Below are 18000 nucleotides of genomic sequence, written 5' to 3'. Positions count from 1 at the left end.
TACACAAGAGAGCTGTTTAAGCTTATAGTGAGATGAGGGCATGTGACTAAATACCTGAAACAGAAGACTGCATATCAGAACAGAAGCACTTCTTCAGGCAGGCTTAGAATAAAAGAGAGCTGGCCTTCAGAAAACCAGGACCTTCTGGTCTACCTCCATATGCGTCATCTTTCCTGTTGCTGTGATAGACTAGCTGACAAAGGCAACTCAAGGAAGAAGTTGTCTGGCTCACAGTTAAGGCTGCACCCACCATGGAGAAGAGTCAGCTGGTCACATTGCACTTGCACTCAAGCAGCAGAGAACAGTGGATGCTGAGTCCCATGCTGCTTCTCCTTTTTGCTCAGTTCAGGACCCCAGCCCATAGAATAGCACCACTCCAGTTAAGGTGGGGCTTCACAATTAATCTAATTTAGATAGTTACTCACAGGCAGCTTAGTTCCCTTTCTTCTTGTTGTGATAAAATGCCCTGACCAAAACAACTTAATGGAGAAAGTGTTGATTTCAGCTCATGGTTTAAGGCAAAGGCCATCATGGTGGGCAGTCAAGGCAGGAGGAGCTCAGAGCATCTGCTCACACATTGTGTCCACAGTCTACGAACAATGAATCTGTATCTGTATTTGTGCTCAGCTCACCCTCTCCTTTTTTATACAATCCTGGATCCCCTTCCCAGGGAATGGTGCCACCCAAAGTGAGCACGTCCTCCCACACTAACCACTGGGGTCAAGACAGTCCCTCACATACATTCTCAGAGATACTTCTCCCAAGTAATTCCAAGTTCGGTCAAGGTGAAGCTTAGCACTAACCGTCACACATGCCTAGAGGCTCATCTTCTGTGTACTTCCGGACTGTCTCCACTTGACAGCATTAATCCTCACAACTTATCCAAGGCTAAGCATGATTGGTAAGAAGAACCTAGTCTCTGAAGAAAGACTGATTGCAGACAGGACATGAGTGAAGTGATACAGCTGGGAAAACGTAGGACAGGTTTCAGTTTGAACTCAGTGAAATATGTAAGGGAGACTGTAGACGGGTAACACTAGAACTCACAAGTCAGATTATGTCTTTCTTTGCTCAAAAACTTGGCTTATGTTTCTCATTTTATTTCAGCCACAATATCAAAGTCCTTATTGTTGAATTCCATCATTTAGTCAGCCCTTCAACTGCCAGTTTCTAATGCTGTCTTCCTTGGTCCTTTTTCTGGAGCCATAGTTGCTCCCTCATCAGGCCATAGCACTTCTAATGCAGGGCCCACTTCCTCAGCGTGCAGCTCTTTTCTCCCAGGTTCCTTCACTGTCTTCATCAGACAGGCCTCTTTTCTGTTTCTCTATCATAGTCCTTCCCCACTTTTACTACTTCCCAGTCCTCTTACTCTGACTTATTACTTGATGGTACTCAAGAAGTATACATTTAGGATATCTATATGTTTACTTGTTGATTCTTGCCTTTTATTTCACCATTGAATTGTGATTGGACATAGGAAATGCCATCCCAGATATGACACATCAGTGTACTGAATATTTTAAGCTCAAGGAGTTTAGAAAACAACCAAAGCAGGTGGATCTCTCTAGCCTTCTTCATTTCTCTTTATTCTACCTTTCTCTTCTGAGGTCAATAAAAGAATCCCCTGACCTGTCTCACCCAAAGGAGGCTAAAAGAGTCTCCTGTGGTCGGTGTCCCGCCTTCTAACCAGAGCAAAGGAACGCAGACGCAGGGACAGGAGAGCATAGGAACGAACAGGCGGTTGTTCTGCAGTGCTGTGACTGAGAAACTGACATACACAACTTAAATGAGAAAACATTTATCTCGGTTCACAATTTCAGGGGAGTTTCCATCTTTTATGGTGAGGAAGAGATTGAGGACTTTATGGCAACAGGGGTGTGTGGCAGACTCCTCACATGGCAGCAGACAGGAAGTAGAGAGCATGCTGGGAGGTGGGTGGGTATAGACTTCAGATGCCTACCTCTAATCACCTAATCAGACCCCACCTCTGAAAAACTCTGCAGCCTTAAAGTAGTGCCAGTTTGGGACAGACATTAAAACCAGGAACCTAGGGCTCAGCAGAGAGCTTTCCCGAAAGCCTGAGGAGATGGCTTTGGATCCCATGTAAACAGCTGAGCATGGTGGTGTGCACCTGTCTCAGAAAACAGCACCTTGGAGACAGAGACAGAGAACTCCTGGAGTTTCTGGCATGTCGGTCTAGCTGAATTGGAAAGGACCAGGTTCAGAGAGATCGGAAAAAAACACCAACACGAGGCTTCCACACATGCACACCACACATTGTATTAGTTGCAGTAAACATGATCTTTCTCCTGGACAGAACAGCTTACCAAGAGCAAAAGCTTACTTGAATTCATCCTTTTAGAGGATTTAGCCTACCCTAGAGGGGGTGGCAAAGTAGTGGAGCAGCCGTGTCTGTGGGTCCAAGTCAGAGGCAGCTGTCCACATGTGGCAGGCAGGGAATAGAAAGGGCCAGGTAGAATCTTCAAAGGCCTACTACCCCTGTGACTTATTTCTGCTAGCCAGGTGCTACTCCAGAAGTCTCTACTACCTACAAAATAGCCCCACAAGGTGGAGACTGATTTCTCAAAACATGAGCCTCTAGGAGAGGACTTTTTTGGTTTTTTTGGGTTTTTGGTTTTTTTTTTTTTTTTTTTTTTTTGAGACAGGGGTTTCTCTGTATCAGCCCTAGCTGTTCTGGAACTCACTCTGTAGACCTGGCTGGCCTTGAACTCACAGAGATCTGCCTGCCTCTGCCTTCTAAGTGCTGAGATTAAAGGTGTGTGCCACCGCCGCCCGGCTGGGAGAGGACCGTTTTTACTGCTGTTTCCTCAGGAACAGCGCCTAGTACACAGTTATACTAAAATATTTCCTAACGAATGAAAACGGGAGCCCGAAGGGCACAAGTAAGGTAAGGGATTTGGTGTGACCTACTGTAGTATTTTGTGTTCTAGGCAGGGGGTAAAATTTAAATCATTAGTCCATCAGTCAGTTTGTTGCCATTGAAAGATCTGAACAGGAAAGTGAGAGCAAGCCATGCAGTTGAAAGATTAAATTGGTCCTGAGGTGTTGAATTAATTCTTAAAACATCATCAAGAGCTGAAGAGATTGCTCAGTTGGTAAGTGCCTGGCACACAAGTATGGAGGCCTAAGGTCAGGTCTCTATGCCCACATCAAAAGCTGGGTGTGGTGTACACTTGTAATCCCAGTGCTGGGGAAGCAGAGGCAGGAGGATCCCTGGGTTTCTGGCCAACTACTCTAGGTAAATTGGAGAATTCCAGATTCAGTGAGAGACCTTATCTCCAGAAACAAAGTAGACAGTGGTTGTGTCGGATACCCATCATCCATCCAGCGGCTTCAGTGTGTGTGCCCACACGTCCACAGACTTATGTCAGTGCTTACCTCCTTCCCAGCCTAGCATTCCACAGCACCGCCAAAGGTGCCTTTTGGAAATAGTTTGATTCACAAGGAACTGTTGAAATAGTTAAATGAGTTGTACTAATAATACACTCCATTACTTCAGTTTCACATACAAGAAAATTACTTTGGTGTCATACTGCTAACCCAGGGACAGATCTCAGTCAAATATAAGCAGATTCTGTATATCCTTTTTTTTTTTGGGTGGTGTTCTGTGTAGCCCGGAGAATGATCTATGATAACAATAGCCCGGAGAATGATCTATGATAACAATAGGCTCAGTTTTGGAATGAGTGACTTTACTAAGTATATTCTAGAGTAAAGGAATAAATAGCAAGAGAGAGACAAACATCCGCAACCATCAGAGTGCCTAGACACTCAGCCGAAAGCAGTGACCTTTGTCTCCAAGGCTGACCTGGCTGTGGAGAACTTCCAGCTTCCCCTCCCCACTGCAGGCCTCTTATACTGTGGGATGAACAACAGTGGCCTCCCTCGGAAACAGTCACCTTCTAGCTGTCCTCAGGGGCACGGTGTCTCTTGGACTGTTTGCTTTTCTTTTCCCTCCCTGTCAGAGTTGACTTGGGGAGGTAGACTCTCCCCAAACAAGGGACCTTGGAGAACACCTTGAGACCAACATTTGTGAATCTAAAAGCAAGTGTGCAACCCCACTTCCTAAGCCTGCTTCTCATGAGTTCAAACAGCATGTGATAAGTTACTAAAACAATGTGCACTATAGGCGTACAGTTGAAAATTTTTATCAAAAATGTCATTTAATGGTTCTACATCATTTAGTGATTTACTTTTTGGACAAAGTGTTTAACACCATTCTTTACTGCCCCCCATTTACATATGAATAAGTGAAAAGCCTGTTTTCTTTTTTTCTGCTTTGGTGTTTCTGTGGACAGGTAAAATAAATTTTTCTTTTCTATTACACTAAAGATGCTTTTAAATTGATTTTTCACAAGTTGTAACATGTATCATTTATTAATTTTTAGTTTCTTATCTCATTTAAAGCTAGCATATTACATTATTTCTTTCTATTGAGAACTTGTTTATACAGCAATGTGTCATGTTTTTTTTTTATGATAGCAAAGTAATTCTTTAATACTTGATAGAGCACGAAAGCTTTTTCCCTTTGTCTACCCAGGCAATCATCTATTAATAATTTCAAAATTGGTAAGGGTGGTGGGTGGAAAGGTGATTATTACTTAACCCTTTAAAGTCCCCTAAATTTTCTTAACTTCTAAATATATTCTGCTAGTCTGATTATCTTAATAAAATTCCACTTTGCTAGTTTTATATTAATGAATGCAGCTTTAAGTGATTTTCAGATTCATTTAAAACTGTGTTAAATGTAATCATGTAGTTCAGTTCCTGCAGCTGTGCTGAAATATTTATGTGCACTGTGTACTACTGTGTACTGCTGTTGCTGGTGCCTGAGCTGAAGTTGTAGGTCTTTAGTGAATTCTGAATTAAAAGGCTGTCCTGTGCATGACAGCTGAACCAAGACCAAGGTCTGTCTTAATGGACTTAGCACATTTCTTACAGGTTCTGAGTTCTGTTCGCACAGAATGGAATCCTCTGGATGTTCACTTTGGCACCAAACAGCCTCATCAGGTGTTCACAGTGGAGTGCTCCAGCGGTGTAGACAAGGAGCCCATGGCTGACAGCTGTGTCTATGAATGTGTCCGGAACAAACTCCATTGCGTGTCAGTTACCAGAATACCACTAAAATCGAAGGCCATCAGCTGTTGCAGGAATTCCACTGAAGACAAACTGATTGTGGGCTGTGAAGACTCGTCAGTAATTCTCTATGAAGCGCACCGCGGAGTGACTCTCTTGGCCCAGGCTGAACTTTTGCCGTCATTAATAAGCTGCCACCCAAGTGGTGCCATTCTGCTAGTTGGCAGCAACCAAGGGGAACTGCAAATTTTTGACATTGCTCTAGCCCCTATTAACATCCAGCTCTTGGCTGAAGATCGCTTACCCAGGGAGACTCTGCAATTCAATAAATTCTTTGATGTTTCAAGCAGTCTTGTTCAAATGCAGTGGATAGCTTCTCCTGTTGTTTCCCAGAAGTCTGAAAGAGGAGAAATCTATGATCTCCTCTTCCTCAGGTTCAGCAGAGGACCTGTGGGTGTGCTGTTGTTTAAACTTGGTAAGTCAAGTAGACTGGTAAGTACCTTGTTTATGTTGGTTACATAGCTAAGGCATCAAACTATTCTTCAAATGGTAGGTTTTTTGTTTGTCATCCCATAAGTATGTTTACCTTTCAGTGATTGCCTATAGGTTCTTTGAAAACACTGTGGGTAGTTTTCTAATTAGCAAAAGAATGTTAAATATTGGAGACTTTGGAAATTGTGCTAATTGTCCATAATGATGGTTTAAAAGTATGAATTTTCAGAGCTGGTGGGATAGCTCAAGGGTTAAGAGTGTTTGCTGTTCTTTCAGAGGACCCAGGTTCAGTTGCCAGCACCTACATGGTGGCTCATAACTACTTGTAACTCCAGTTTCAGGGAAGCTGATGCCACCTTCTGGCCTTCCCAAGCACTGCATACACATGGTACACAGAAACTCATGTAAGTGTGCACACACATACACAAATATATAATAAATATTTTTAAAATCTGAACTTTCATCTCTATTTTTTCTGAAATAATTGTCTAAAATATTCCATAAGAAATAGATAGATCAAAAATTTTAAATTAACTGAATTCATCGTGAAAACCTGTGTTATAGAATGTAATACTTTTCTATAAAAATTATTTTAGCTCATCCATGTCTGTTGCTGTCCAGGTTGAAATTGTGTAGAGCAAATGTTTAAAGGGAAATTAAGTCAGATACTTAGTTAGAATTTACTGAAGATCTTGTGTAACTTTGTGGGTTTTTTGTTTTTGTTGTTTGTTTTTTCTGTTTGTATAGAAAATATCTGAAGGTCTTTTTTAGTGTCTATAAATTATAAAGTAGCCTTTAAGTTATATATATATATGAAGTATATAGCTTGTGGGTTTTTTGTTTTTGTTTGTTTTTTCTGTTTGTATAGAAATATTTAAGGTCTTTCTTAGTGTCTATAAATTATAAAGTAGCCTTTAAGTTTTTAATATATATAAAGTATATAGCTTTTAAGATTTTCTCATATATATATATACATATATATATATATCTTTTTAAAAATAATATAGCTTTTTAAGGTTCTACTAAGGAACCTTAACGTGAAATAATATGGATTTTTGTAGCTTTGGATTACTAGGTATGTATTGAAAGAACAAGGACTGCTTTAGGTGGTTTTGTATAATTTAACATTCTTTGAGGAACTTAGGTTTACAAAAAGCATTTTTTAAATGAACACGCATTATGTACTTGAAGAGAAAATAGGAAAATGCATTTGAAAACCTTGCAGGGTTTGCTGTGGATGCAGAGTTAGGTTTTAGAGACGTCACGGTGTTTGTCAAGCCCTGGCTGCTTTCTCTGTTTTCACACTGATCTATTTGCCTCCAAATTGAATGTTAGAAGTAAGTCTGGTAAAAATGATTTGATTAACCTGAGACAGAGTGCATATATGATGCCTATGTTCCTTCTAACAGTAGAAATGCCACTGACAGTTTATAATGTTAAAATTGTTAAAAAATGTTTGGAATCTCTGTTATTATAAGATAATCCAGTTAGACTTTGACCAACTACATTTTAACAGTTGTATGTCTCCATATACAGCACTAACTAATTAAAGTGGATGCTTGATGTTTTCTATGTCTGTTAAAACATACAGTCTCTCTCTCTGTCTCTCTCTCTCTGTCTCTTTCTCTGTCTCTCTCTCTCTGTCTCTCTCTCTGTCTCTGTCTCTCTGTCTTTGTCTCTGTCTCTGTCTGTGTCTCTGTCTCTGTCTTTGTCTCTGTCTCTCTCTGTCTCTCTGTCTCTGTCTCTCTGTCTCTGTCTCTGTCTCTCTCTGTCTCTGTCTCTCTGTCTTTGTCTCTGTCTCTCTGTCTCTGTCTCTGTCTGTCTCTCTGTCTCTGTCTCTGTCTCTCTCTCTCTCCTACCTTTTCTTTCTCTTCTCTCCTTCCCTTAAATTACTCAGCTACCTGTCAAACAGAATGCTGTCTGTCCATGCACACCTAACATCCCTTCCACTCTTCCTTGTGGGCCTCCTCACAACAGCTTTGCAAAAAGCACAGTTTTGTCTTCCTGTCTCTAGTGAATTTGCCTTCTTACTAAAGTAAACAGGCTCTCAGTGTAGGGATTTAGAGGGCTTCCTGCTAATTGCCAGCTTGTAAACTTAATTGGACTGTCTCCCTGGGCACTGTTCCTAAATCAATTAGGCAATGAGTTGGCTGTCACCTCTTTCCCAAGAAGGTCTCTTGGAATAGAATTATCCAATAGAAGTCAAGCGTTCAGATAGAAAGGTGATGACTTCTGCAACTGACATTTATCTTTTAAATTGTATTTTCATTTAAGTCTACAGGACAGAGAAACTGCAGTCTTACAGTTTAGCTCTTTGAAAGAGCTAAATGTGAAATATCTAAGGATTTTTTTAAAAGCTTTGTGTCCCATTTTTAATGTATTATGAAATTAATATTTATATCAAATTTTCTTTCCTGGGAGGAGTAGATTACTTGAAATAGTAGATTCCAACCAGCAATTTTTTTAAAAAAGAAAACCTAGTTTTAAAGAACAGATTTTTCTTATGATCTGCTACTAAATACATCCAAAAATTAATATACTTCTTGAATTAACACAGAGCTGATTCTGGGCATCCATGTGGCATTTTCATGTATAATTCAAGTTACTGCATATGTAAACAGGTAGTTGCATGTGCAGCTCTCCCGAGAGAGAGCTTTATGAGACTCTTTTTCAGATGCTTGTTATGCAAGCTTTTGGAAAATTTGACATGAAAGGTGTAGCTTACAATTTAAAATTGTAAAGACAAATCATAGATCATAGTTTAAAATAGAATGCTGTCACATGTAAACGTGGCAGTGGCGGATGCCAATATGCTAACATTTTTGGAGTTTCACTGTAGAACAGGTCAGTTAGTATACTGCTGTAGGAAAACTCTTAAGGATAGACGTTCCATTCTTATTCCTTTCAATGGTTACACAAGAATGTTGGGTATGTAAAGGACATCTTCTCTGTTTCAAAAAGACTTCCCGATGAGTGTTTTCCTTGGGAAACAGAAGTGTCATGCTCCCAACGTTGTGTTCTAGACAGAGTAAGTGCACTATTCAGAAAGCCTTGTGACATTATGCTCATGCTGTGTCTGCACGTGTGTAGACTGGGGTTAGTTATGAGAGGGGCCCTGGTCACTGTACTGAGATGAAACCTATCTAGCCCTCTCCACTCTTTCAGTGCTTTAACGCCATCAGGTCTTGTCCTAACACAGGCTCTCTCCTGGTATTAGCACTTCATTGAGTCTACCTGCTCCCCCCGCCCCCAGTCCACTAATGGTGTATGCTGTGAAGGGCCAGGCTGCTAGTGCTAGCCCTAGGCTGCTCTTGCCACCACTGTTCCTGTGACACCTGTACTTTGTGGTCCTTCCTACCTACCATGAATCTTAGTACATCAGTGCATAAGCAGGCCCTGGCCACCTCATAAAAAACAAATCTTCATTGACAGTGTTTCTCTTTTGCTTCTGAACAAGTGTTCCACTTTCTTCCATCTCTAAAGTCACTGATGTGACAGTGAACACCGACTTTGCCGACATCTTTGCTTCTCACTGCCTCCTCAGTACCATAACTATGGCTTGGGTCTGCAGCACTTTCTGAACTACTCATGGAGAGATCTCTGGTGATTTCCTGTGTGATAAATGTATTACCTTTGTTGATGTTGGCCGAACTACCTCCATAATCAAAGAACATTTTTTTATGACTCTGAACACAGCTCTTTTTTTTCACTTGTCTTCTGCCTACTCATGAAATGGAGTTCTTCAGGAGGATACTTCTGGTTCTTATCTCATTTTGTTCAGGCTGAAAGTTTCTTTATAATTCATCTGTGCACTATGGTTTGAATTTCATCTCTGAAAGCCATAGTGATGTTTGATTGCCACTGTAACAGTGTGAAGAGGTAGAATCTCCAAGAACTGATTAGGTCCCAAGGAATCTGCTCTCATAAATGGATTGATGCAGTTGCTGAGGGGTGTGTTTGCTGTATATGCAGTCTCCACTTACCCTTGTACCATGTCATAAGCTAAATAAACTTGCACTGCTTATAATCTACTCAGTCAGTTATAGGAGCAGAGAATGGACTCAGCCACTGTCCTATCTCTGACTCTGTCCAAAATTGTTCCTGATTCTACATCTACACATTTCCCTGAGTTGCTGGATACTGCCTCATATAATGTGTAGGTATGCAGCCACCATCATTTCACCCAAACCCACTTTTCTATATTCTCCACTTTAGTAGATGTTATAATTATTTAGTTGGAGCCTCCAAATCAAAAACTTTCATATATTATCCTCATCAAATAGAGACCTTCTGTTCATACTCCTCTGTTTTCCATTCATTACCCTGATTATATCCCAAACACTTAAGAGGTATCTTTGTAACAGATCAAATTTGGTCATGGATTATCCAACTGTAATACTCAGTGGTAGATTAATAACATCTGCTTCTCAGGTTATGGCTCCCCACCTACACCATAACAGTGTAGCTTCCTAACCAACGCATATGCTCTCTGACTCACTTTCTGTGGTGATGATGGTGGTGGTGGTGGTGATGATGGTCTAGCTACATGAATGACCCTACAGTGCCCACATGGAGCCTGCAAAGCTGGGAATAACCTAAATTAAAGCTAATGTCTTTTCTCTCATTGAGTTTTAAAAATCCCAGACTCTGTGTGTGTGTGTGTGTGTGTGTGTGTGTGTGTGTGTGTGTGTGTGTGTGTATCTGTGTCTGTCTGTCTGTCTCTCTAAAAAGCAAGAACTATGTATGTTTTTTTTGAGAAACTTTGTAATATAATATTTTCTTTAAATGTCATTTTTTAATAATTGAGTTTAATATTTTGACAGCTGAGTAACATTGACTTATTTTAGTATTATAGCTTGCTCAACATGTGATGGTAGTTAATTGCTGCAAAAGATGTGTCAAATATCAAATAGTATATGATATATATATATATCTCCTATGTATAGAATATTCAAAGAATAGAGGAGAAAAGACATGAAAGTAGGGAGACAAGTAGAAAGGAAGATGTCAAACAACAGTAGGGGAGCATGAGAGAGGGCAGTGGAGAGGAAGATCGAGTATAGCCTGTTTTCTCTCATGAAATCAGAAGGGATCAGCAAGGCTGGAGGTAAGGGAGGTTGCAAAGTCAACCAAAATCCAGTGATACATGTGTAAGGAAATGTAACAATGAAATCCATTAATTCTGAAAAGGAGAGAAAAGAAATGTAGGTATTATGTTGGATGTCTTATCAACTTTAATGGCTCTTGTCATCTCTGAGTTCATTTGAAATGAACCTTTTTTTCTACACAGCGTCTGCTTCCTTCACTTTAGAAAGATAATGGTTTTATTATCAAGTTTATTGAAGTGTAATCTGCATAAATACAATATGCCCACTTAAAATGCTTGTCAGTGAGTTTACTACATACATTCCCATGATTGCTAACACAAACAAGATACACATTCCCATCACTCCAAAACATTCTCCTACAGTCCTTCCTCAAAGCTCATAAGCACTACTTTGATTGCTCTCATTGTCAATTAGATTTGCTATTTACAGAATTCCATAGAAATGTGGCCATAGAGTAAATACTCTTGTGTCTAGATGCTTTCACAGTCAGCATTAACATGCAAGAATCTTCCATATTGGTATTTATCTGTTAGTTAGTTTCCTTTCATGTTACCTTACAGTCATCCATTATATTGCTACTCCATGATACTTCATTAGTCTTTCACATGTTGGTGGACATTTGGTTTATTTCAGGTTCTAAGCTAAAGCACTAAAAATATCCTGTGCTTTTATGACCAAGTCTTTATATGGACACATATTTTCATTGCTATTGGGAAAAACCTAGACAACGACATTGTCAGGGCCATGTGCTACTTGGAAAGAAAGATGGTTCTCTAAAAGGGTTGTACAGTTTAGTGTGTGGGTGAGCAAGGAGAGCAGTAGTTGTTCCACACTTTCAAAAGACATTACATCAATGGTCTTTTTCATTTTAGCCATTAGGGTGCATATATAGTATTGTTAGTTTCATTTCCCTGATGACTTTTGGAGTTGAGCATATTATGGTTAGTGCCATATATTTTCTTTTCTTTATTATTATTTTTCCTTTTATTCATATTTTGTATTTTTAAAAATTTAACAACAACTTCTAGTGGACTTTGAAGATTTGTTTTATTTTTAATTATGTTTATGTGTATGTAGACATGTGAATGTAGAACACAGGGTTCAGGAGAGGGAATTTGATCCCCTGGAGCTGGAGTTACAGGTAGTTGTGAGCTGTGTGTTGTAGGTACTGGAAACTGAACTTAGGTCCTCTGCAAGAACAGTCAGTATGTACTCTTTTTTTTTTTTTTTTTAAGATTTATTTATTATGTATACAGCACTTATGACTGCAGGCCAGAAGAGGGCACCAGATCTCATTGCAGATGGTTGTGAGCCACCATGTGGTTGCTGGTAATTGAACTCAGGACCTCTGGAAGAGCACCCAGTGCTCTTAATCTCTGAGCCATCTCTCTAGCCTCAGTATGTACTCTTAACCACTGAGCCGTCTCTCCAATTCCTCAGGGCTAAATCTCTAGTGATAAATCTCACTTGGTGACATTTCTTGTCAATATTTGGAGATTTCCTAGTTCTCTCTCTGTTTTTATATCTAATTCCTTTGATGTTAGAAAACTAATCTAGTCCTATGATTTCAAACCTTTGAAATGCACTGTAGGATGTTTTATTACTCTGAACATGCTTTAGCTTGGTTCATGTTTTGTGTGTCCTCAAAAAGAATGCATGTTCCACTGTTGTTGGATAAAATGTTTTACAAGTGTTGGGTTAGGGGTGTAGCTACTCTTGGACAGGCATGGCTGTGCACACCTGTAATCCCAGCACAGGAGAGTCAGAAGCCAGAGGGTCAGAAGTTCAAGACCATCCTCTACTATATAAAGAGTCTGAAGCCAGCCTGGACTACATATGACCTGTCATGGAAAAAAAAAGAAACAAAAGAAAATATATCTAGTTGGTAATTTTTCACTGACAGTGTTTTTCAAGTATTTTTCCAGAATTTCTGTTTATATAGTCTCTGATTCATGAAAGATACACTGAAATCCAGTTGTCTACTTAGGTCTTCCCACCCCGTTCAGTTCTGTCCGTGCTTGTTGCATTATTCAGAACTCTATTATTAGATGTATTTAAAGACTTTCTATCTCTTCATGAATTCTGAATCCTCTATTATAAGAGTTTAGAATTCTAGGTTATTTTTATTTTTATCTTAAGCCCTTTAAAAGTGTCTTCCTGTTGTTGTCTAGTTTGCATAATTTCAGATGCAAAGCCTATTATCATTCATTTTTTGTTTCTCTGTATGTCCTGTGTCTCCTCCACCACCATTAAAAATAACACTGTCTTTACTTTTGAACTGTTTGACTGTGATCATATGTAGCCTTTGTTCAGAGCGGCTTCCTTCCGCCTCTCGTTCCTAGTAGAATTGCTGTTTCTGACAGAGGTCGGCGAAGAGACTGTTTTCAGTTTCTGCAAAGTTGCTACACATGCCATCTACTGCCAGGAGCTGCCTGATTTATGACTAGGACTTCCAGTGCTTGACACAGACTCATGAGCTTTGGTAGCTACATCTGTTGATTCTACAACTTAAAAGGAATAGTAAAGTTTTACTGCTTAGTATACTTAGGGCCATTCCCCAGATTCCCTGTCAAGTTGAGTCTTGTTAGATACAGCATAAGTAGGTTTGTTTTTTTCTTTTTATGTAACTTGGAGTTAGTATGAAGAATTTCAGCATCTTTCTCATGAACTAATATATTTTGAAAATCATGAAACCTATAAATATTCCAATTAAATTCTGATGATAGTAATAAAAAGAATTACAGTAATGTTTTATATTATTTTATAGCTTATAAAATAATTTCACAGAAATTTTCTCATTTAGTTTTATGATTATTTGTACTGAGTTTTTATAGACTTACCTAAATCAATAAAACACTTGCTGAAGAAAAAAACTACAGTTAGCATTTAAATTTTTTCCTTTGGTGTATATGGATATTTACATATTTGTGTGTATGTTACATGTGTGCGCGTGGAGGTCAGGGGTCAGTTCTAGAGACTTTCTCAGTTGCTTTCCATTGTTTTGGTCCCTCTCTGAACTTGAAGTTCCCCCATTCAACTAGACTGGCTGGCCAGCGAGCGCTCGGGATACCCTGGCTTCATTTCCTCTGCGCTGAGGTCATAGACATGCACTGCTCTGCCTGACTTTTACATTGGCTTCTGGAGGCTTGACCTTGGGTCCTCATGCTTACTCACCAACAGTTCATCAGCTGGCCATCTTCCCAGCCCCATTTTTAAAAGATGAAAAAATGAAACAAACGAAACGGAACAGTGCTTAAAAGCTAGTGTTTGCCATTTTACATGGAAAAGTTGTCCGTTTCAAATGCCAATGGCCTTTTCTAAATGAAACTAAATGACTCTGGCTGAACTTTTTTTTTTTAATGTTCCTGCTCTGTCAACATTAGAAGTGGATTTATTTTCTTTTGAAAGGGCAAACCAGTGTGCCTCTGATTTCCCAGTATGTTTTTTCCCTTGTGTAAAGAGTGTGTTTGGTTTTACTACTTTACTTTGTATTTTCAAGATTCACCTAGCTTTACTTGTTTTGTGACAGGTGTCCTCACTCGAGGACAGCTTGGCCTGGTAGACCTCATCTTCCAGTACATTCACTGTGATGAGATGAATGAGGCAATAAACATCCTGAGCAGCATGGACTGGGACGCCATGGGCCAGCAGTGCCTCGTCAGCATGAGCGCCATCATGAACCATCTTCTTCGACAAAGACTCACTCCAGAGAGAGAAGGTCAGACATCAGTGGTTTTGAGTGTACGTGAAAATCCATTTTGAGTCCGTTTCAGAATGATTGTTAGTTATGTTATTGCAGACTGAAGGACAAAAGTATTAATGCTCTATTAAAAGTGAAAGGATATCAAAAATTATTACCAAATGGTACTTCCTGTGTGGTATTTGTCAACACAGAGGACACCTTTTCTGCCTGTTTCTGTGTTGAAACTCAGTGTCGTCGTTACACAGTTCAGTCAAGCTCATGTCTGGAATATGCTCAGATTTAAGATCTGATCAGAAATTTCATTTATTCTCTCTGCAGACAAAGGACAGCAAACCAAGGTCTTCTTCTTATCTCATGTTAAACACCAGTGTGTTTTCTCACTCGTAAGTCCTCTGTCCAGAAAGTAGTTCCTTACACTTCCTTTTGTGTGTGTCAGAATTGTCTGTAGCCCAGCTGCCCTTCTGGTTTTCATCCTTTGGGTCTGTACTTTTGATGTACATCTCGCTTCTCCTGCTTGGATTTCCTCACCTTTTCTTGGGAATTTGCCCACGGAAATCCAAGATGTGTTGTTGAGGTTGAGGGCACTAAGGAAACAAATGACACATAAGATATGAAAACAGATTTTTACATCTCCACTTCTCTAGCATGTATTTATGAGTTGTTATTCCTTTATATGATAGAAAATATACCAAAATAGCTGGGATTTAGAATTTTATTTCATATCTTTGTGCTACTAATATAAACATTAGGAAGTTATAACTAGACAGTATCACTAAATAATACAGGATAAGAAAATTAGGGAAAGTCTATTACTGGAGAACATTTTCTTTTTTAGTATTTTCAGTGTGTTTTAATAGACTTTCTTTATTTTTATTACCTTTCCAAAATAAAAAGTTTTTTTTTTGATAAAAATCTGTAGTTGACTGGTAAGCTCGTGAATCTCTAGGAAGTTTATATTATAGACTTTAACCTAACTCCCAGAATTCCCTTCTACTATGTGTTTAAGAATCAGCTAAACTTTTTGAAAGTAGTCCAAATTCTTCTATGGAAATGTCAGTATTTTTACATGAAGAAAATGTCTACCACAGTGCATGACCCACTGTTGGTATTCAAGAAATATAGGTTAGAAAGAAAAAGTATAACCCCAAGATTTTAGGGGATAAAGATTTACTGTAATTTTGCCTACAGAGTTATCTCAAGTAATTATTTTTTTTTAATATTGATACACTTCTCAAGATTGAGTACTTGTCAAAAGTAACAACAGAAACAAAAGAGCAGAGTCTCCCAGGTCTGTAGTGATATACATGCTCTGTGTAATAAGTCCCAAGTTCACAGTTAAAGAAGAAATACGGAGACATAAAATATTGAGTTTCACTCCAGACACTGAGAAGTTGCTTGCACCTTATTGAATTTATGTTATTAAATTGCTAGGTTGTAAGAAAGATTATGAAGAAATGCACAAATGGGCATTATCAGATTCCTATCCTAATAAAGGATTTTTTCACAGACTTGTATTGGAGAAATAGAGAAATAAAAACCTTTTATAATATTGGGCTATTAAAACAAACTCTCTATATATCCTGGGTTATCCAAATATGTATATGCTAAGTAGCTATGTGCATTTCCTCTCAAGTAACTACAAAACACATTTCTAAAACATTCAGAATTCCCTGTTGAGATTTATTTTATCTGAATCTAACAAATTTGACATGGTAATTCATTGGCCTTTTATTAGTGAAACCTAGTGCGCTGTTATTTCTATCCGTGTTGTGTCTGTCTTTGAGATCTTCATTTCTGCCTTCAACATCAAGCTGGGCAGCCTAATGAATCCGTAGCTGTGCTGGGAGTTACACGTATTCCATGTAGACTTGAACATTTCAGATGTACGGAACATGCTGTCAGGAAAACAAGCAATAGGAAAAGAATCTGGCTTGTTTTCACAGTGACAGTGCTATGTTCAATTTTAATCTAAATTGACTGCTGCTTTGAAAGAAAATACCTCCAAAATGCATCCTATTTTACTGTGTAGATTTGAGATTGGAAAAAAGTAAAGACATTACTGAAGCTTAGTCAAGCCATAGCAATTACTCTGATGAGGTATTTACTACTTGGAAATCTAAATAGGCCGACAACTAAGAGTTTTGCTAAATAATGACTTGTTTATTCAATCCAGTGTTGGAAGCACAAATATTAGAGGAATCTAACTGTGAACTATAGTATACTCATACATACTCATGTTCTCTCCATATGGTAATTGCTTCCAGGTATTTCTGGGCAGAAGCACAGCCCCACTGGCATATCTTGGTAAAACTGTGAAGTAGACAGGCTGCTCCTTATCCCCTAATCTCTTATCTCTGAGCCTCCCCCGTTTATGAAAAACATCTTTCCAATCTTCTCCTATCCCAGGGTATTTGTTTTCATGAAAGGACAAACCACGGAACCTTGTTTATGGCAGGATTTAGGGACAAGATACAGATTTTCATTGTTCTCCTAAAATTGCATCACAGACATATCTTACCCCAATATATGCCTTTATTTGTATTATTTAATTTTAAATATTATATATATATATATATATATATATATATATATATATATAGTTAGTCACTTAGTGAGTGTGTGTGCATGCGTGCGTGCATGTGTGTGCATGTGCATTAGCCATAGTATATGTGTGGAGGTCAGAGAACTTGTGGGAGTCATTCTCTTCTCTACCATATGGATCCTGGGGATTGAACTCAGGTCATCAGGCTTGGTAGCAGATGTCTTTCACTGCTGAGCTATCTTATTGGCCCCTTATTGGTATTTTTTAAGAAAACATTTCTACTGTGCTAATTTCATTTCCCTGTTCAAAAAGTTAGTTTTCTCTTTTCCAATAAAGAGAACACATAATGTTGAGCACACTGCAAATTGATTTTACTGGAAATACTAGTTCAAACTGTATTACTTTGATGAGTCACTGTTTTAATTACCCATTTGTGGTGAGACGTTGGTTCATTATGGATTTCTTCAATTTTGACAGCTTTTTGTTGCTCAGAGTCATTGTCAGCTTTGTCTCAAGTGACATTTTATACACAGGTTTGTTTTTGTACCAGCTGTCATATTTTAATTTCATCTTTCCTGCAACAAGTTCACATTTCATCCAAATTTGCAGAACCTGACTGACTGCAAACACGAATATTCTGTTGTAATTGAAGGAGTTTCTCTTGTTTTAAGTGCTGCTATGTTTAAATTCCACAGCGCAGCTTGAGACAAGCCTTGGAACCTTCTATGCTCCAACAAGACCACTTCTGGATACAACTATTTTGGAGTACAGAGACCAGATCAGCAAGTATGCCAGGAGATTCTTCCACCACTTACTCAGGTGAATGATACCGCCAGTTGGTGGGCATCAGCTACATATTAAAGAGCTGCCTTTCATGAATGCTCCTCCATAATATGGCCATTTTCTGACAGCTTTCCTCTTTAAAAGAAAAGCACATTGTATTAGTCTTTATTTGTTATTCATTTCCTTTTTAGGAATATTATCTAGGGCCTTTACATCATCAGTAATGCATTCTACCCTTTAATATGATACTAAAAGCTATGTGGAAAATTCAACAT

At 38.8% G+C, this 18000-nt stretch overlaps 1 protein-coding gene across 5 annotated transcripts in view; it reads left to right on the top strand.

Moving 5' to 3' along the window:
* Wdpcp (WD repeat containing planar cell polarity effector) overlaps positions 1-18000 on the top strand; it is a 303350-nt gene that overhangs the window by 153450 nt on the left and 131900 nt on the right. For all 5 annotated transcript variants that reach the window (XM_052734725.1, XM_052734723.1, XM_052734724.1 and 2 more), the window contains 3 exons: positions 4963-5572; positions 14227-14415; positions 17638-17761. In XM_052734725.1, coding sequence (XP_052590685.1) covers positions 4963-5572; positions 14227-14415; positions 17638-17761 — 923 coding nt within the window. The remainder of the gene's footprint in view (positions 1-4962; positions 5573-14226; positions 14416-17637; positions 17762-18000) is intronic.

The sequence above is a fragment of the Peromyscus californicus genome, unplaced genomic scaffold (assembly GCF_007827085.1).
Source record: "Peromyscus californicus insignis strain IS unplaced genomic scaffold, ASM782708v3 Scaffold_13__1_contigs__length_99412109, whole genome shotgun sequence".
In the NCBI taxonomy this organism is placed as follows: Eukaryota; Metazoa; Chordata; class Mammalia; order Rodentia; family Cricetidae; genus Peromyscus; species Peromyscus californicus.
Note: the sequence above shows the minus strand (reverse complement) of the source record. Positions and strands in the feature narration are given on the sequence as shown.